We start from the raw sequence: 19,561 nt of genomic DNA, 5'->3' as shown, positions 1-19,561 counted from the left end.
CTTTCTTCTGTTTTATCTGTTGCTTTCTGTCTTTTGAAACTATATGTTGATCTTAACTAGATCTAATAATGGGAAAGTATGTTTCTCTTCTGTCCAGTTATATTTCTATAACTGTCCAGCAGTTACTTGATTCTTAAATTTTTCTCCTTGCCTTCCCCCCTTTTCTCATACTTGCCTTCATACACTGATAGATTCTCAGTTGCTCTTTGCCTATTCTCCAGGCTTGAACTGAGAGAATTACTTTTTTAAAATTTACTTTCTTGAGCTCCTTCATTTACCTTCTGCACTTGGCCTAGAGCCTCCACCAAGAAACATGCCCCTTAGCTGGCTTCTACCTTGACTGCAACTTTCAGTTATGATTTCTCTTTTTCCTTGATTTTTCCTTTTTTTCCTCTTCCCCTACATTATTCTATTGTTTTAACTTATTATGTTGAATCCCTCTCTGCTACTTAAGTCTGCTTAGTGCAAGAATCTCTCTGAACATGGAATTAATGCTATATTCAAAAGGAACAGAAAATAGAAAGAACCCAGAGCCTGAAACTTCTGAAAGTTTTGTTGGAGTGGAACCCTGCACTGCAAATATCAGAGACAAATAAATCCCCAGGGAAGTGCCCCAGGGAGGTCTTATCCCTTCCAGAATCTTATCTAGTGAGCAGTATTGAATTTTTAATGAGTTCAGAGAATTTGGCTTTGGTTGACCACACTCAGATCACTTGGGGACCAGCTAATGATCTTCGCTCAGAAAATCTGGGCACCAAACACGGTCAGACTGACCCAGTCATATCCTTTCTCCAAGATGCATGATCACTCATGAAGCCTGAAGCCAGACTCCAAGAGGATCTGACATCTTTTTAAAAAAATAAAAAGCCAAGGAAACAAGTGTTAGTCTTCCTCTGATTACTAGTATCTTTTCTTTGGGAGGTGAACATTGCATAAAGAATGTGCAACTGTTTTCTTGCTAGGTTCTCAACAAAGATCACTTTGGTTTCAGGAGAGAATCGCATCTTCCTGCTTTTGGCATTTCCCTTTGTGCTCATCTCAAGCTTCAGCCTCACAAAATGCTTCTTGACTGTTATCACAAGATAGGAAAGAAAGGAATTCATGCATACAGCGACAGCTGCTTCTCAAATTGCTCATCAGAATTTGTGTGTCTGTGTTTCAGGACCAAGATTTTAGTTCAGACTGGAGTGATTTTCCCTAAGCTTTCTAAATAATCTCTAAGGGAAATTCTGGGAGCCCAGTAAGATTGAAGCTGTAATATGGTCTGTTTTGATATCATTATAGATTATTCCTGAAAAGATTAAATGAATCTTTAAATCATATATTACAAAATACTAAGTTATAAACATATTTTTTGTGACAAACCAAATCATTTTTTTTCTTCATTGCAAAAGGTGAGAAGTACATGCTCATTGTAGAAAAGTTTCGAGAGAAGTGTAATCACCCATAATCTTTCTCTTCTGAAATAGTTGCTGTTGTTAATGTTTGGGTATTTTTCTTCTAGTCTCTTTTGGAGCATATTTTAATATAGTTGAGGTCAAACTTGGACGACTATTTTGTAGTCTATATTTTTATTTAATGACTGGGATGCAGTGGAATTTTTCTGGTGTTTTTGGCCAGAATCTTAACAGAATCTTGTCAGTATTTAATTTTATTACATTGGCTTATTCCTTTTATAAATATCCATCAAGTACCTGACTTACACCTGGCCCTCTGCTGAATGTGGTGGAGGGTGCAAGTTGAATCAGGGACTGGGACTCACTGGCTGGTCATTTATATCCTACTACAACGATCTACCCTAGTCCCTGAGACGGCCCTCCCTTCTGCTTCTCACAGTCAAACTAGAAATTAAGTACAGTGACTTCTCTGAAGGAGGTCTCAGGAGTTGTGTGGGGCCAGTGGGGGCCATGGAACACTATGATCCTTTTTACCAATGGCAGCATTCCATGGGAATGTGCTGTCTGCATGGCATCGTAGTTGTTTCTCCTTGCTGTGACTGCATCAAACTTTATTTTGTGAACTTGGTTTTGTGCCGGGACTAATACATCGGGCTAGCTGTCTCCACCACTCTCTCCTTTTCTCAGTGTCATCAATAGTCTCTCTGTGATTGGTAATCTATTGTGACTTTACTGCCACTGGTAGAGAGATGAGGGCTGCTCATCCATAATCTTATTCCTTCAAAAGCTGTCTAGATCAGCCCTGTGCACTAGAAGTTTCTGCAGTCAAAGGAAATGTTCTGTATCTGCACTGCCCAGTAATACAGTAGCCAACGGCCACACGTGCGTGCTGAGCATTTGAAATGCAGCTAATGTGACAGTGAGACGAAATTTTAAATTTTAGTTTAAATTGGCAGCTGTGGCTATTGGCTGCCATATTGAAGAGTGCTGAGCATCATCCCAGCTGCCTCCATGAGTTCCTCTCAAGGGAGGACAGTTTGTTTCTTTGGGTGGCTGTTTTTGTTGTTGTTGTTTCTTTACCAGGCTGGGCTGTGCTTTTAACCTCTGTTTTGTCCTGCCAGCAGTGTGAGTGGTAGGACACAGAACTGTTTCTAAGGGAATCTTCTTGACAGGAGATGGGATTGCTTAGTACTCCCTTGGTGTCAGAGACCTCGATCTTCTCTGAAGGGGCAGCTTTGGATAAGGTGCTTATTATCATTATAGCTCCACACCTTCTGGAAGGTGGATGGATATAACAGTTTCTGAATAATGAAGGTAATGAGGTTTGGGAGGAGCTTTTACTTTATGAGTCAGAAGGGTTTTTTTCTCCCAAAGACATCACTCATTTACCCTTTTTATACTCTTAAGTCATACTCTTGCACTTCTGGCATCCGAAATATTACAGAAATGCCTCTGAGTCATTACCATTGATTTTTTGGGGCAATCCAACCTTACTTTGATACAATCTCTTCTTAGAAGCTTGGTGAATTCTCCTTGGATCTTTTGACTATGTCCTACTTTTTAAACAATTCAGTGATTTGTCCTTTATCCTGTTAGCAGTGTCCTAGAATATACCAGTGTATGAGGAACTCCGTTTTATCTGTTTCCCTCCTTCAGTGACACTGCCTTTCTTCCTTGTTAAATTTCAGATCTTTCATTCCTGACCCATCTGTATCTTTGTTTTCGTCTTCATCCTTTCTTTGCTTCCTTGTCCTGGGCACGCTGGCTCCTGTCAGAGTTGGCCTCCAGCTCCTTTCCTCCCACGTACCTCCCATGTGGATTGTGAATGTGTTCTCAGACTCTGATCCATGTTTTCTCTCTTCCCACAAGCTCTCCCTGCTCTCCTTAGGTAGGGAGACCAGGGAGACTAGGAAACCAGACTCTTTTCCTTCATCTTCATGGGAAGCCTGCCAAAGTGTAACCCCATCATTAAAGACTCCCCTTTTACTGACATGCGTTGCCTCTGAAGCCTGTTGATGAGAAGAACCATTTTAGTTTTATGGCAACCAAGAGGCTGCACGTGCACTGCTTTCACTGTGAACTGAATTTGCTGCACATTTGGGGAAACCACGCGGGGAAACTGACTGTGTTTTCTGCCTTCTGTTGACAGAATGGTACACGAAACTTCCAGGACTTTGACTGTCAGGTAAGGACTGTACAAGCACCAAGGAGGGCTGTGTACAGGATCTCTGCAGTGCTTCCCTCCCTGTGCTGATGGTCTTGTAGAGGTGGATCTCTCTTCATAGCTGATCATGATTCTTTCGTGTTCTTCTGATCACTGGATCAAGTTTATTTAAAATGATTTGCTATTGTGTTCAAAAATTGCTTGCCAGGTCCCTATGGTTGTAGGTTATTGGGTGGAGCTGTCTTTTTACAATTAAGATCTCCTTTCCTCAAATTGATATTTGAAACCGTAATCACAAGTGCCATGTGGTTGTCACCTCACAGCAGAGAAGGTTGGGGGCGGTCGATTTGGAGGGGAGACTTTACTAACAACAAAACCTGTTCTAAAAGAAAGATTTAGTGTTATTAATACAAAAAGCAGATGTCTCTTGGCTGTATCTCTGGAAACACAAAATTCAACCTGACTCATTAGTATTTTCCTAAATGGTAGTTCGTCTTAGACTGCTTTTGCCTCTGTAGCTCTGTTGCTAATTTGAAAATCCATAAAGTAAACTAGCAGTTCCATCTTCCTACTTTTATCTGTTAACTGGCCCTGAAAGAAGTGGGAAGAAGGAATAAATACAGGGAAATAGATACCTTACAAACCCAGACAGCCTGATTCTCCTACTTTTGGGGTAGATGTGGTAAGTGGCTGTCAGAGGCAACACAAAGGAGACTCAGAGTGTACTAAGCAGGAATGGAAGGTGCAGGGAAGGCAGCTTCCCTGTGTCCAGGATTCAGCCAACTCGCACACCCACAGGCAAATCATCATTTTCAGATGTGCATTTGATGTTAAGTACAGTGGAATCGCTCCATGTTAGCATTAACATCAAAAGGAGAAACTAACATCTGTCTCATAGGTAACTCAATTATATCGTAATAATTTATTGGGTACCTACTATATATACTAAACATACATTTCTCTAATCCTTGGAGCAATATCACAAGGTGGTTTTTATCAGAGATGAGGAAATTAAGAATCAGGTTTTATATATTGCCATGGGTGGAATTGAAGTTGAAAACCCCACTTTGTTCTGAATCCATCGCCCATTCTTTCTCACCTGGCAATGTCCAGAGCTAAGATGTGGCAAGGAGTTGAGCTGTGTATAAAGCTGAGCTTCCTTAGCAAGATAAATGAGTCTGAGACTTACTTTGGAAGGGGCAGGCTCCATAGCATTGTTACAGATTTTTAAATCCCAGTGCCAAACACTTCTTATTGTGCCTGTTTGGTATACTTTATGTATACCACATAGTCAGCCTGCTGCTGTTAAGAAATCTTTTGTTATAGACTCTTTACTCAAAAACAAAAAGCCATATTATTTTTTGGTAAATGGTGGCAGTCAAGTTTTGGTTTAATTGTTTTTAATTTGATCTTTTGATCTAACTTCAGTTATGGTTTAGCTCCTAGGTTGAGCTAATTGAATTGCATTACTCTTAGTATTTGATATAATTTACCTAGAAGGAGATCATTTGAGAGAGGGTAATAGTAAAATTCAAGGTGAAAATTCCAGAAATAGTGTATATTTTTCTACTTTTAAAATGTGAAAGCTAAAAAAACCCAAAAAATAAATACAATGTGAAAGCTTCTATTTTCATCAAATTGGACACACCCCCTAAATCAGAATATTAAAAAACTGTGTGCTTATAACAAAATGATATAAAAATACCAAAAGGTAAAGAAATAAAAATCACTTGTTATTCACCACTGTTAATATTTTGGTGTATATCCTTTAGGATTTTTCTCACATATAAATATACTTAGGTATAAATGAAATTGAGCTTTAGAAATTATATTATCAACTACTTTTTAATACTACAGCTTAAAAATAGTCTGACAAAAATTCTTTGTATTTTGGGTGAAGCTTTAATATAACAGCGTGTTCTGGCCTCATTAAATATAACTTTAGTTCAGTTCTGATACAAATAGAATGATGGCAAGTGTATGTCACTGTCAGTGGTTATGAATATCCAGGTTCTCTGTGTTCTAAAGAAGAAAAAGTCAGAGGCCCTTCTTTTTTTCTCCTCAGCACTCATGAATGCACTTCATTCTCACCTGGCTCTTTGTTAAAGGCGTATGTGGTGTTCTAGAGACTGGGGGTGTTTGGGTCAGGAGTTTGGCTACAGGTGATAGAAGGCCTTGGAGGTAGAACTGTGATGTGACACATCTGTAGAGTGGCGTGGTATACCTGAAAGCTTTTTGGAAACCACTGGGCATTCTTAGGAGACAAAGCAGAATAGATCTAAAGCCAACATTGTTACATTCAGCCTTGGCATCGGTGTTGCTCTTTAGCATAACTGTGGCATGGGACTAGCTGATGAAACAAGTTCCTCTGATCTGTCTTGCCTTAGAAAAATCTTTACTGAATTTGATGATATTCAAGGAAGTTATCTTAGCATCACAACTAAGCTCATAACTTCAATCTGAACTGTCTTTTCTTCCTCTGTTTTCTTTACTAGTCCCAACTACATGCTTCCCTTCCCCCCAGTAATTGAAAATATAATTAAATCATACCATTTCTTTTGGTTCTTTGATTGTCCTAGTGACTTCAGTACTATACAGCTTCCTTGAGGCAAATAGCAGTTATACTGAGATCTAAGTAATGAGGGGAGGGGTGATTAGAGGTGACAGTGCTCGGAATTGATGTGAAAGGAGAAAACCTATTGCCAGTTGAAACAGTGAATCAACAGACTTATTGTTAATTATCTACTTTGGTGCTGCTTAATTGTCTTCTGCTTGTGGGAATGTTTAAAAATTTGAAATTAGAACAAAGACAAATGCTATAGCTTCTTTGTGCATGTGATATATTGCCTTCAAAAAAATTATACTAGGAATTTTAATTAAGAGGCACAAATTTATATATCTTACTATATATAAGATAAATAAGCTACAAGGATATATTATACAGCACAGGAAATATAACCAGTATTTTATAAAAATTTTAAATGGAATATAATCTATAAGAATTTTGGATCACTATGGTATACACCTGAAACTAATATAATATTGTAAATCAACCATACCTCAACTTTAAAAACAGGATTAGTAAGATGGATATAGGTTGGATAGATGCATGATAATTGAGTATAATAAAATATTAATGGTAGAATCCAGGTTGTGGGTATACAGATGTTCACTGTAAATTCTTTCAGCTTAGGTGTATGGTTGAAAGTTCTCATGATAAAATGTTGTGTGGGGGAATCAGTGTTTAATTTTACAAAAAAGTACACAAAACTGTTTTTCATTTTTAAACAACTCTCTCCATGGACATTTCCACATGTGCACACACACTTATTATGAAGTTGTAATCACTATGTTTGTATAAATATCATCATCATTATTTCTCACATATTTCTAAAACTTCATGTGTAGTGTTTAATGTGTGCATATCACATGAGTAAATATGCTCTATGTTTAAAAACAATTCTTGTGTATAATCAAATTTAGAAAATTCAGAAAAGTGTAAAACTAAAGGTGACCTATAATCCTGTTACCTAGAGATAGCTGTATTTTATTATATTTCTTCCCAGTTTTTACTTTTGTATTCTGGCTATCGAAAGAGTACATGCTCATAGTTGAAGAGTTGGAGAGCACAGAGAATTATGAAGTAGCTAGAGAAAAGCTCAAAATCCGAGAACCCGGGGACAGCCATGTTGCTGTGTTTAGTTTGAGATATGTTTGTGTGTATATAGTTTTTTTAATAATTTTTAAAATTTATTTGATTGGTCACACTGGATGTACAGTTATATATTTCCTTTTCTGACTTAATATTAGAACACAATCCCATTTCTATATCATTTTTAAGCTCTCATAAAAACAGTCTTTAATGGGGAATTCCCTGGCAGTCCAGTGGTTAGGACATAGCACTTCATTACGTGGGCCTGTGTTTAATCCCTGGTCAGGGAGCTAAGAGCCTGCAAGCCACATGGCACAGCCAGAAAGAAAAAAAACCAGCTCTAATGGCTGACTGTTACATCCTCATATAGCTACCCCATGACGTAACTGTTCCCTTATTTTTGGAAATTAGATTCCTTATAGTATGTTCAGTTATTATAATTTGTTCAGTTCATTAAACACTTTTATGCATAAATTTTATATACATGTTGGATTATTTCTTTAGATGGATTCTTGGAATGAACACACTTAAGGCTCTTGGCGTATCTTGTCAAGTTGCCTTCCACTTGCATCAGAGGGGCACTCAATAAATATTAATGGAGAGTGAAAAGCTGCTGTCTTCCAGGATATATATTCCTGTAGATGATGCTGATAATGGAGTGCACTCACAAGAATGGAGTTCCTATTCCTGGGATAAGAACCCCAGACCTGGCTGAGGGCTGGGTAGTTTCTTGTTGGCTGTTTAATTGCAGTAGTTCTTTAGAGGACTGATTTATAGAACCCTACTGTGAGGACGTATATATGTGAGTGCCTCTTCTAAAGGGATTTAAACAGCTTTAAACTCTCGCAGATCACTTGGTAAGTGGGCACTATTACAAAATAAGAATTAAGTGAAGTAAATAACTGGAAGTTGCTTCCGCAGAAAAGAGGTGTTTGGAAAGAACTGGGATTCAGCCACCTGCTATAGTCTGTTAGAATGCTTGACCAGTTCCATGCTCCTCTCCTTGCCTTAAAGGATGTGAATGTGGCCCCAATCCCCCTTTCAGCCTCTGTCCCATTGTTTACTCCACCCACTCCCCAGAAAACTAGAATTATTGCCGACCCACCCATACTTCTGCTTTGTGCTTTTCCTTTCTGATGGCCTTTGTTCACAGGTCCTCCCCTCAAGATGCACACCTGACCCCTTTTGGTTTGATTTTTTTTTTAATTGAAGTATAGTTTATTTACAATGTTGTGTTAATTACTGCTGTGTTGGTTTGATTTTGCTGATTTTTGGCGGGGCGGCGGGGGGGGGGGGGGTGGGTAAGGGAGAAATTGACTATTAAGTTCTCAGGATAGAGGTGACTTTATTTTCATTTGCAGAGAAAAAAGAACCTGATAGATTCTAAGGCCTTTTTATCACCACCACCAATCTCAGTTCCCTTTCCCCGTCTCTATTTCTCTGACAAGCTCTGTCACAGCATGGGCCTGATGGCTACCAAGGCCCCAAATTCACATCCTTCCAGCTTAGCAGCCTCACTGACGAGAGAAGATCTTTACCTGTAACTTGATGGAAAAGGCCAAGAGAGGAGTCTTGTTGATTTGGCATGGGTCATGTGTGTGTGGGTCACACTATCATCCCTGGACTGCTACTGTAGCCAAAGATTGGGGTGTTTGAATTGGCCAAATCTGGTCCTCTTCCTACCTGGACTAGACAGTCCTTGTTCTGAAGGTGTTCTGGGCTAGTGCATGTAGGTTAGTCATTCACTCTCTTTTTCCTCATTGTTTACTAAGGCTGTTTGAAGAAGATATTGGATTTGGCTTTGAAAAAGATAGATAGGAAAAAGACAGATTTTTATCTTGACATATTGCAAAAAAAGCTTTCAAATGAAGAGCATGATTTGTGAGAGTTCTGAGAGTGTGGGTAGCTGAAAAGTAAAAGTAGACGTCTGAAAGAATGTTGATTTAACTAGGCTGAAGGATGTGAGAGATAAGAGGGGAGAGAGCTGAGGCTAGAATTAGGGAAAACATATTCTAGAACTTTATTTTTTTTTTATTTTTTATTTTTAGTTCTACCACTTTATTGCTACCAACCCATTTCCCTCCACCCTCGTGCACACATGCTCAGTCATATAATCCCATGGACTTCAGCCTGCCAGACTCCTCTGTCCATGGACTTTTCCAGGCAAGAATACTGGAGTGGGTTGCCATTTCCTTCTCCATTATAGAACTTTAAAAAGGAAAATGTCATTTACTTGTAGGCAGAAGGCTGAATAATTGTGGAGACAGATTATTTTACTATGGGATTAAATGAAGTCATACAAATGAACTTTATACCACTACCCAGGGTAAGGTAATGGGGGTATTATGTTAAAATTTCCTATGTAAAAAAAATAAATAAAATAAAATTTCCTATGTAATAAATAACAAAAACTATACCCAGGGATCGTAGAGAGGTCTGCTTATTAGAAACAGAAAAAAATTCATACTAATAAGAATGTTGATATTTCTAGAAGTATGTTGTCCTACAAGTTTGCCTAAACTGTTTCAGACTGGCCAGGGAGAGGAAGAAGCACTAACAGGCATGATGTGGTCAAAATTTAAATAGAGAGGTAGGACATGTCGGATTGTGTAACTCTGGTGATAGCACATTGAGCTGAAGGAAGAGGACTTAGAAAAAAAGGTGAATATTGGTTATTATCAACTAATGGTAATAACCTAAACTCTTAAAGTCTTAAAAAGATAATCTACATCTTTGACTAAAAGGGAGAGGCAGCCCAGGATGGAGAAGTGTTTTGGGGACCAGTATGATCTCAGGCTGTTTTATAAGCCTGGAGAATAAGAGATAATGCTTAAGAGGTGCATAGCCTTGGAGATGGTAAGTAATCAGAGTACTGGGGAAGATCTATGACCAGAGCCTACTAGGCACTCTCATTGTGCAGTCACACCCTCTAGAATGCTGGGGCGAGTGGTGGGATAACTAGAGAAACAACCTGTGCAGCGGATGATAGTTGACTAAAGTGGAAAGGTGGCAACAGCACCACCCTGGCCTGACCATTGAATCAGCTCCATAGCCAGGGTCTCTGCACACTCAGCTCTAGGTAGAGACTTGTTCAAGCCATTCACACGTGAGGTCACAAAGGATATATTTACGGGTCCACATGGAGGTGAGTGTCTCCTTTCTTTCCATATTTCTCTGAAAATGAAGAGTGACCCCATGAGATACTGGTAACCAAGGGTTGCTCCAAATGGGGCAACAGGATTGACAGATAGAGCCCAGGAGGTAGGAGCTGAGATCTCCCTAAAAAGTTGAAATTTTGTGAGCCAACTTTAACTCTAAATTTCATCCAGATTATGAAATGATGACAGTAATTACTTTGCCCTGTTGCCTTGTCTACTTTTAATATGTTCTGTTTTGCCGCATGTGTTATAGGTCCCTTTTCATCATCATCTGAACTTCCCCAACAGCTCACTATCCCCTACCCCTTCACTCCGCACCCACCCCCCACCTTTCCTGCACACACTATCCCCATTAATTATCAGATCTTGGGAGGTCCTGCTAACCCCAGGGCCAAACTATAAATTGTTTTTTACTCACTTCTCAGCATACCTGAGACCAAGCTGGAATACTTAAGCAAAACTGTACTGAAGGCTTGGATATGACAGAAAGAAGGCTCCAGCAACTAGATTGTCAGATGACAGATTGTTGCCCAGTCTCTTCAGTTTGGATTCTCCTGTCGTGTCACTCCTCTGGCAGGGGCTGGCTTCTCCCTCTCTCTTCACTCTTTCTCTAGAAGTAAGACATGAGAGAGGTCAAAGCCTCCTTAAGTTCACTTTCAGAATAGGTCACTGCCCAGAAGGAATCAAGTCTAAAGTTGATGTACATTCCTTCTCCAAGTTTTTGCACTTTAAATTTATTTTTTCCATTAATTAATTTATTTTTATTGAAGGCTGATTACTTTACAATATTATAGTGGTTTTTGCCATACATTGACATGAATCAGCCATGGGTGTACATGTATTCCCCATCCTGAACCTCCATCCCACCTCCCTCCCCACCCCATCCCTCAGGGTCATCCCAGTGCACCAGCCCTGAGCACCCTGTCTCATGCATTGAACCTGGACTGGCGATCTATTTCACATATGATAATGTACATGTTTCAGTGCTATTCTCTCAAATCATCCCACCCTCACCTTCTCCCACAGAGTCCAACAGTCTGTTCTTTACATCTGTGTCTCTCTTGCTGTCTTGCATATAGGGTCATCGTTACCATCTTTCTAAATTCCATATATATGTGTTAATATACTACATTAATGAATTTCTTTCTGACTTACTTCACTCTGTATAATAGGCTCCAGTTTCATCCACCTCATTAGAACTGATTCAAATGCATTCTTTTTGATAGCTGAGTAATATTCCATTGTGTATATGTACCACAGCTTTCTTATTCATTTGTCTGCTGATGGACATCTAGGTGGCTTCCATGTCCTGGCTATTGTAAACATGCACTTTATTTATTTTTTATTTATTTATTTTTTTATTAGTTGGAGGCTAATTACTTCACAACATTTCAGTGGGTTTTGTCATACATTGATATGAATCAGCCATAGATTTACACGTATTCACCATCCCGGTCCCCCCTCCCACCTCCCTCTCCACCCGATTCCTCTGAGTCTTCCCAGTGCACCAGGCCCGAGCACTTGTCTCATGCATCCCACCTGGGCTGGTGATCTGTTTCACCATAGATAGTATACATGCTGTTCTTTTGAAACATCCCACCCTCACCTTCTCCCACAGAGTTCAAAAGTCTGTTCTGTATTTCTGTGTCTCTTTTTCTGTTTTGCATATAGGGTTATCGTTACCACCTTTCTAAATTCCATATATATGTGTTAGTATGCTGTAATGTTCTTTATCTTTCTGGCTTACTTCACTCTGTATAATGGGCTCCAGTTTCATCCATCTCATTAGGACTGATTCAAATGAATTCTTTTTAACGGCTGAGTAATATTCCATGGTGTATATGTACCACAGCTTCCTTATCCATTCATCTGCTGATGGGCATCTAGGTTGCTTCCATGTCCTGGCTATTATAAACAGTGCTGCGATGAACATTGGGGTGCACGTGTCTCTTTCAGATCTGGTTTCCTCAGTGTGTATGCCCAGAAGTGGGATTGCTAGGTCATATGGCAGTTCTGTTGCCAGTATTTTAAGAAATCTCCATACTGTTTTCCATAGCGGCTGTACTAGTTTGCATTCCCACCAACAGTGTAAGAGGGTTCCCTTTTCTCCACACCCTCTCCAGCATTTATTGCTTGTAGACTTTTGGATAGCAGCCATCCTGACTGGCGTGTAATGGTACCTCATTGTGGTTTTGATTTGCATTTCTCTAATAATGAGTGATGTTGAGCATCTTTTCATGTGTTTGTTAGCCATCTGTATGTCTTCTTTGGAGAAATGTCTGTTTACTTCTTTGGCCCATTTTTTGATTGGGTCATTTATTTTTCTGGAATTGAGCTGCAGGAGTTGCTTGTATATTTTTGAGATTAATCCTTTGTCTGTTTCTTCATTTGCTATTATTTTCTCCCAATCTGAGGGCTGTCTTTTCACCTTACTTATAGTTTCCTTTGTAGTGCAAAAGCTTTTAAGTTTCATTAGGTCCCATTTGTTTAGTTTTGCTTTTATTTCCAATATTCTGGGAGGTGGGTCATAGAGGATCTTGCTGTGATTTATGTCGGAGAGTGTTTTGCCTATGTTCTCCTCTAGGAGTTTTATAGTTTCTGGTCTTACATTTAGATCTTTAATCCATTTTGAGTTTATTTTTGTGTGTGGTGTTAGAAAGTGTTCTAGTTTCATTCTTTTACAAGTGGTTGACCAGTTTTGCCAGCACCACTTGTTAAAGAGGTTGTCTTTTTTCCATTGTATATCCTTGCCTCCTTTGTCAAAGATAAGGTGTCCATAGGTTCGTGGATTTATCTCTGGGCTTTCTATTCTGTTCCATTGATCTATATTTCTGTCTTTGTGCCAGTACCATACTGTCTTGATGACTGTGGCTTTGTAGTAGAGTCTGAAGTCAGGCAGGTTGATTCCTCCAGTTCCATTCTTCTTTCTCAAGATTACTTTGGCTATTCGAGGTTTTTTGTATTTCCATACAAATTGTGAAATTATTTGTTCTAGTTCTGTGAAAAATACCGTTGGTAGCTTGATAGGGATTGCATTGAATCTATAGATTGCTTTGGGTAGAATAGCCATTTTGACAATATTGATTCTTCCAATCCATGAACACGGTATGTTTCTCCATCTGTTTGTGTCCTCTTTGATTTCTTTCATCAGTGTTTTATAGTTTTCCATGTACAGGTCTTTTTAAACATGCACTTTAAATTTATGTATGTAAACATACAATCTATGCAGTGTTGCTTTTTATAAAAATCTGCATATGTAAATCATATGTCATATATAAATCCTTCCATGTTTCTATTCGTTATTGTTTTTTCAAGATTTTCTCTGTGTATTAGTGCTTATAGTTCTAGTTCATTCATTTTTATCTGTATCTCATTATGTGAATATATAATTTCACTTTCAGTTTCCTTATAGATGACTATTTAGACTGCTTTCAGTTTTTTGACATTATAAATAAGGCTGCAGTGTGTATATATATATACATATATATATCTGCATATCTTTTTGTGTGTTGAGTATGTTTGAGAATTGCTTTAGGTTATACCTAAAAGCAAAACTGCTGTAGGGTAGACATTGCTTAACTTTGCTCGAAGTTACCAAATTATTCTCCAGAGTAGCTGTTCCTCGTTACTGCCTACCAACAGTGTATGAAAGTTCTTATTTCTCTACACCTTGGCTAACAGCATTATATAACTTAAAATTTTTTGCCATTCTGGTATATATGAAATTACATCGTATTGAATTTAATTTGCACTTTGCTGCCTGCTAATAGAGTTAATATCTTCCTCCTCAATTTTCTTTAAGAGCATCCTATTTATTTCTTTCACAATACTGATCACAAGCTGTTGTTATGGTTTGTTGGTTTTCTGTCTACCTCCCGGGTAGAACATAATCTCTGTGAGGGCAGGGATCACGTCTCTCTTGCTTACTGCTTTGTGCCCAGAGCTCAGCCCAGGGTCTGGTGGTAGGGGTTCAGTAGATGCATAGTTGTTTAGTGAATGAGCCTGGTGGAGAGGTTCCTCACTAAGTCTGACGCTGTGTGTTAGCCTCTCTCTCAGTCACGTCTGACTGTATGTGACCCCATGGACTGTAGCCTGCCAGGTTCCTTTGTCCATGGAACTCTCCAGGTGAGAATACTGGAGTGAGCTGCCATTCCCTTCTCCAGGAAGTCTGACATCACCACGCAAGAAATGCTCATACAGCAACAGGAATTTGTGTCTCTAGATTCCCTCATCTAAACCCTGTTCACAGTACCTGATTCTCTCCTTCATTTCTTACTTCCCTTTTTCAAGCCTTTGAATGGGAGGTAGCAAGCAGTAATAGAGAAGAGCAGAAATACTGAGTCATTTGTGGTTTGATTTGATAGAGATATCTGCTCCAGCCTGGGACCTGTAATTTGAGATGCACTGATGTTCAACTAGTGTAAGATTTATCTCTGCCCTACATGAGTGAAGAAACCAAGGCTCTGTTGAGGTTTATTGTTAGGTTGGAAGACCTTTGCCTTTGCTAGGATTCTTACTAACAGTTTATCTCATCTACTGTAAGACTTTCTGAGATAGGTAAAGACTTTGTCAGCAAAATTCACTAGGCTAGGCATGATGATGTATTTTTAAGAAATATAGATATTGAAGAAGACTAGAATAAATTTCAGTTACTTTTCCTACAGTCTTTATTTTCCACCCAGCCACTCTTAACACTATCCCAGTACCTCTGACTGCATCTTGTCCTGGCTTTATTCAGTTCCTGAGCTCTGCTCTGACTACATCTTAAATTTTACTCATTGCTTTGGTTATGATCCTTTGGGATGCAAGGAACAAGCCTACCCAAATAGCTTAAACCAGAGGCAGTCCAGAGATGTCTCAGAACTTAATGGCATACACAGTTGGAATCAGGAATCAGAGCGGTAGAAATGCCTATTATAAGCTCCGAAGTTTACTTCTCTTTTCAAGAGAAGAACCAAACTAAGGATGGAAGCTCTTAGTCCCAATTACACATTCTTTTTTTTTTTTTTTAATTTTTATTATTATTATTTTTTTTTTCCAGTGGGTTTTGTCATACATTGATATGAATCAGCCATGGATTTACATGTATTCCCAATCCCGATCCCCCCTCCCACCCCAATTACACATTCTTAAAGAAGGACTTGGCGTGGACCAAATGTTCACCTGACTCCAGTGAACTAACCATAAGGTTGCAGTCTGCAAGCCAGGTGGCCAAGAGCGCTTCCTGTGCTGTGTGGATGACACAGAAGGTCAGCTCCCAGGGGTGGGAGAGATTTTAAATAGACACCTTCATGGGTGCTGCCGGATTTATCAGTTGCTGAACGTGCATTCAGAGGATCTGAAACCTCTGCCTTTTTACTCAGCAGCTTCTTCATATCTTCTGCTTCCTTCACTTGCCTTTCTCCAGGTCTTACCTGGCTTCTTATTCAACTTGCTGATCTCACCATAGCCAGTTGTGAATATATTCTTAGCAGATACCCTGGCTTCCCCCACTTAAGAATGTGAACTTTGTAGATAAGGTGCATTTTTTTCTTCATTTGTTTGTCTGTTTATCTGGAAAGAATTAAAAAGTAGGAATATCCTGTGTGACCTATATCTCTAGTAGGCTTATGGTTCAGTCCTGCCCCAGTTAGTGGGAAAAAGTGGTGAATCGGGTATCGTGAAACTTCAGCAGCCTGGGCAGTCCATTCTGCCCTTGCTGAGACCTTTACATTCTCTTGTTACAGGAACATGATATAGAAACAACTCACGGTATGGTCCACGTCACTATCAGAGGCCTGCCGAAGGGAAACAGACCAGTCATTCTGACATACCATGACATTGGCCTCAATCGTATGTATTTGATTTTATGCCATTCCTTTTGGTTATAAAACTTAAATCTTTGTGTATTTTTTAAAAACACAGAAGAAACCCCAGTATTCTAATAGAACATAGGTTTTCTCCTCTCTGCCTTATCCTCATTGCTACTTGTGTTAATGGCAGATTTGAAGTTCCTGGGAAGTATGCAGCTGAGTGCATTTTGGGGAATACTGGGATTATATCTCATTTTGTGTCACATCTGCTAAAGGACTGAAGAATATATGATAGATTGGTTAAGAAAGTAGGGTTGAAATCACTTTTGTTTTTTTTTTTAATTGATACTCTGGGTTTTTTCATATTTCAGGTTAGAAAATTCAGAATTTGAGCTTAACTTTGTTATCAGCCCTTTAATGAGTTAGTGAAAGTATTCTTGCTATAGCCTGTCCTTGATGACTCTAAATGGACCTTTCTAGGTGGTAATATGGGCTTCCCTGGTAGCTCAGAGGTTAAAGCGTCTGCTTGCAATGCGGGAGACTCGGATTCAATCCCTGGGTCGGGAAGATCCCCTGGAGAAGGAAATGGCAACCTACTCCAGTATTCTTGCCTGGAGAATACCATGGACGGGGGAGCCTAGTAGGCTACAGTCCACGGGGTAACAAAGAGTTGGACACGACTTCACTTTCACTTTCACTTTCAGGTGGTAATGTAAGATTCTGGCCCTAGCCCTGGGTCCATGGAATCTGCATTACATGTGTTTCTTTCGCACTCCTCTGTCTGTCAGAGGTGACCTGCATTTGAGGTTACAATCTAGTGCTGGAGCTTTTGAAAAGGAATATAAGCAGTAGAAATTGAAGTAGTACCCCCTCCCTGCACCTTAGCAGTTTTGCCACGAGAGGTTTTCCACATGGTGAATGTAAGCAGCAAGAAACTCACTTTAGCCAGGCTCCTGGGATATGGTCAGTATCTCTGTATCAGATAGGGAATAAGATACATGAAAAATAACAGTGTTATGGGTATAAGATTGTTTTGTGAAACACCAGGATTGGCTTCCACTCTGTAGATGTTCTATAGAATTGAGGACTAATTAAATGTTCTTTTCAAGCCGTTGAGATGTCTGGTAGTCAGCCTTTAGGGCAGCTTGAGTCAGACAGATTGTTCAGATACTTCATTTTAGTGAAATAGTGGTTAAAAAGGAATAAGAGAGGACGATGATATGGAATTGATTGAATAGAGGAAAAGTGAGGCGAAATGAAGAGCTTGTGGCTTATGTGTGTTTTGCTCTTACAGATAAATCCTGTTTCAATGCGTTCTTTAACTTTGAGGACATGCAGGAGATCACCCAGCACTTTGCTGTCTGTCATGTGGATGCCCCAGGGCAGCAGGAAGGTGCACCGTCCTTCCCAACTGGGTAAGGCCACAAGCAAGACCCTTCTGGAAAACAGGCACTCAGAGAGTAAAGCTCCAGTGGGAGCACTGGCCATGTGCTTCCTTCCAAGCTGGTTTTAGCACAGCCTGCAGGTTATACTTGTCAACCAGCCGTCCAGTCGCTGTCTCTCCTCGCTCTGGGAGAACTGTCATGGATAGTCTATTCAGGAAGACTGTATGTTCCCATATCCAGGAAAGGCCCTCCATAAATGGGAGCCAATCACAAGACATTCATGTCTGGAACACCCACTTCTTACTGTCTTCTTTTTTTTTTTCTTACTGTCTTCTGTCTGTCCCTTTCTTCATCTGTTTTAAACCTGTCATTTTTGTCCCCTCCTGGAACTCGCAACTCCCTTTAGACCCAAACTCAGATTTCTCTTAGCTTCCTGAGAGCACCTACCCAGCCTGACCTTCAGTCTGGTGACAGGAATTTGAATATCAGTGTAATCATTTATTCAGAGAAGCTGCAGTGTCAGGTGGAGGTGCATTTGACTGAACGTGCACATGGAGCTCTCAGCCTCAGCCTCATCTGCTTTGCATGGCCAAGCCCCAGTCTCCCTGACTCTTCCCTGGACAGCGTAATTATGGAGGAGACCTTGGGGGAGGAGTGGAACCACAAGCTGTGGAATGCTCATCCTTCCCCTCTTTGCTTATCTCCAGAGCTGCCTTTGCCAATGATTGCTGTGAAATAGACCGTTGCAGACGAATAGCAGCTAACACTTACTCTGTACTCAGACAGTAATCTTGAACACTGCATTACATACTTAACCCATTTAATGCTTAAAATCCTATGGGATAGGTTTACTATTATTCCCATTTTACAGGTGAGGATACTAAGGCCCAAAGATATTATGTTCTTTGTCCAAGCCTACGTAACAAATAAGTAGCAGAGCTGGGATTTTAACGTAGGCAGTCTGGCTCCAGAATCTGTTATTCACTATGTCCAAGCCATGTCTGTCCCTTAAACACAAATTGGCCAATGACCAGTTTATATCCAGCAAAATTTAGATACAGTTCCTTTTTTCTGTTTTATGCACAAATGGCTCAAAAGCATGCCAATGCTTGAACTGTTTCAAGCAGAGGCAGGCTGACATCCCTGTCAAATGTAGAGCAGATAATGCCACATATGTATGAAGTTGTCTTAAGATCTCTTTCATCTTTGATGCTGCAGTTTATGTGGACACTCTTGGATTCTTGGTCTGATTCTTGGTCTTTTCTTGGATTCTTGGGCTTGCTTGACCATCTTAGGATCTAGTGGCTTAGATCAGGAACCACATTCAAAAGCAAATAATAAAGTAGCTGGGTTATTCTATGCCTAAGTGAAACAAATCAGCCTTCATGATAAGAGCCCAGGATTTGTGACCGTATGTGCCCTAGGCACAGTAAAGGTTTGTTTACTTTTGCACTTAGCTGCCTAAACATAAGCAGCAGACCAAAAGCCACTTCCTGAGTTGACTCTTACTGCTAGAAGTTTACTGAACCTGAACCCCAACTGAAGTGGTTATTTGGGGATTAGAAATACCTAAGAATTCTGTGGGCTTCCCTTGTGGCTCAGCTGCTAAAGAGTCATCCTGCAATGTGGGAGACCAGGGTTTGATCCCTGGATTGGGAAGATCTGGAGAAGGGAAAGGCTACCCCCTCTAGTATTCTGGCCTGGAGAGTTCCATGGACTAGTCCATGGGGTTGCAAAGAGTTGGACACGACTGAGCTACTTTCACTTTCAAGAACTCTGTACTTTCCTAACTGTTCTAGTGATTGGGAATTGTGAGTGCATTCCAATTCAGGAGGTATCCTTCTGGATTTCAGGTACCAGTACCCCACCATGGATGAGCTGGCCGAAATGCTGCCTCCTGTTCTCACCCACTTAAAGTGAGTTCATTCTGCAATTCTTCCATGTGGTTTTTGTTTTTCAAAAAAACACTTTCTGCTATGTGTCTGATCTGGGTGCTATGATGGTAATCAAAAC

General features: G+C 39.9%; 1 protein-coding gene across 2 annotated transcripts in view; it reads left to right on the top strand.

The window, feature by feature from the left end:
- The window catches only part of NDRG3 (NDRG family member 3), a 64,157-nt gene that overhangs the window by 19,042 nt on the left and 25,554 nt on the right, over positions 1–19,561 (top strand). For both annotated transcript variants that reach the window (XM_061127202.1, XM_061127203.1), the window contains exons 3-6: positions 3,547–3,582; positions 16,098–16,203; positions 17,458–17,578; positions 19,402–19,464. In XM_061127202.1, the coding sequence (XP_060983185.1) occupies positions 3,547–3,582; positions 16,098–16,203; positions 17,458–17,578; positions 19,402–19,464 (326 nt within the window). The remainder of the gene's footprint in view (positions 1–3,546; positions 3,583–16,097; positions 16,204–17,457; positions 17,579–19,401; positions 19,465–19,561) is intronic.

The sequence above is a fragment of the Dama dama genome, chromosome 23, assembly GCF_033118175.1.
Source record: "Dama dama isolate Ldn47 chromosome 23, ASM3311817v1, whole genome shotgun sequence".
Classification (NCBI taxonomy): domain Eukaryota; kingdom Metazoa; phylum Chordata; class Mammalia; order Artiodactyla; family Cervidae; genus Dama; species Dama dama.
This window is presented reverse-complemented; position numbering and strand designations above follow the sequence as displayed.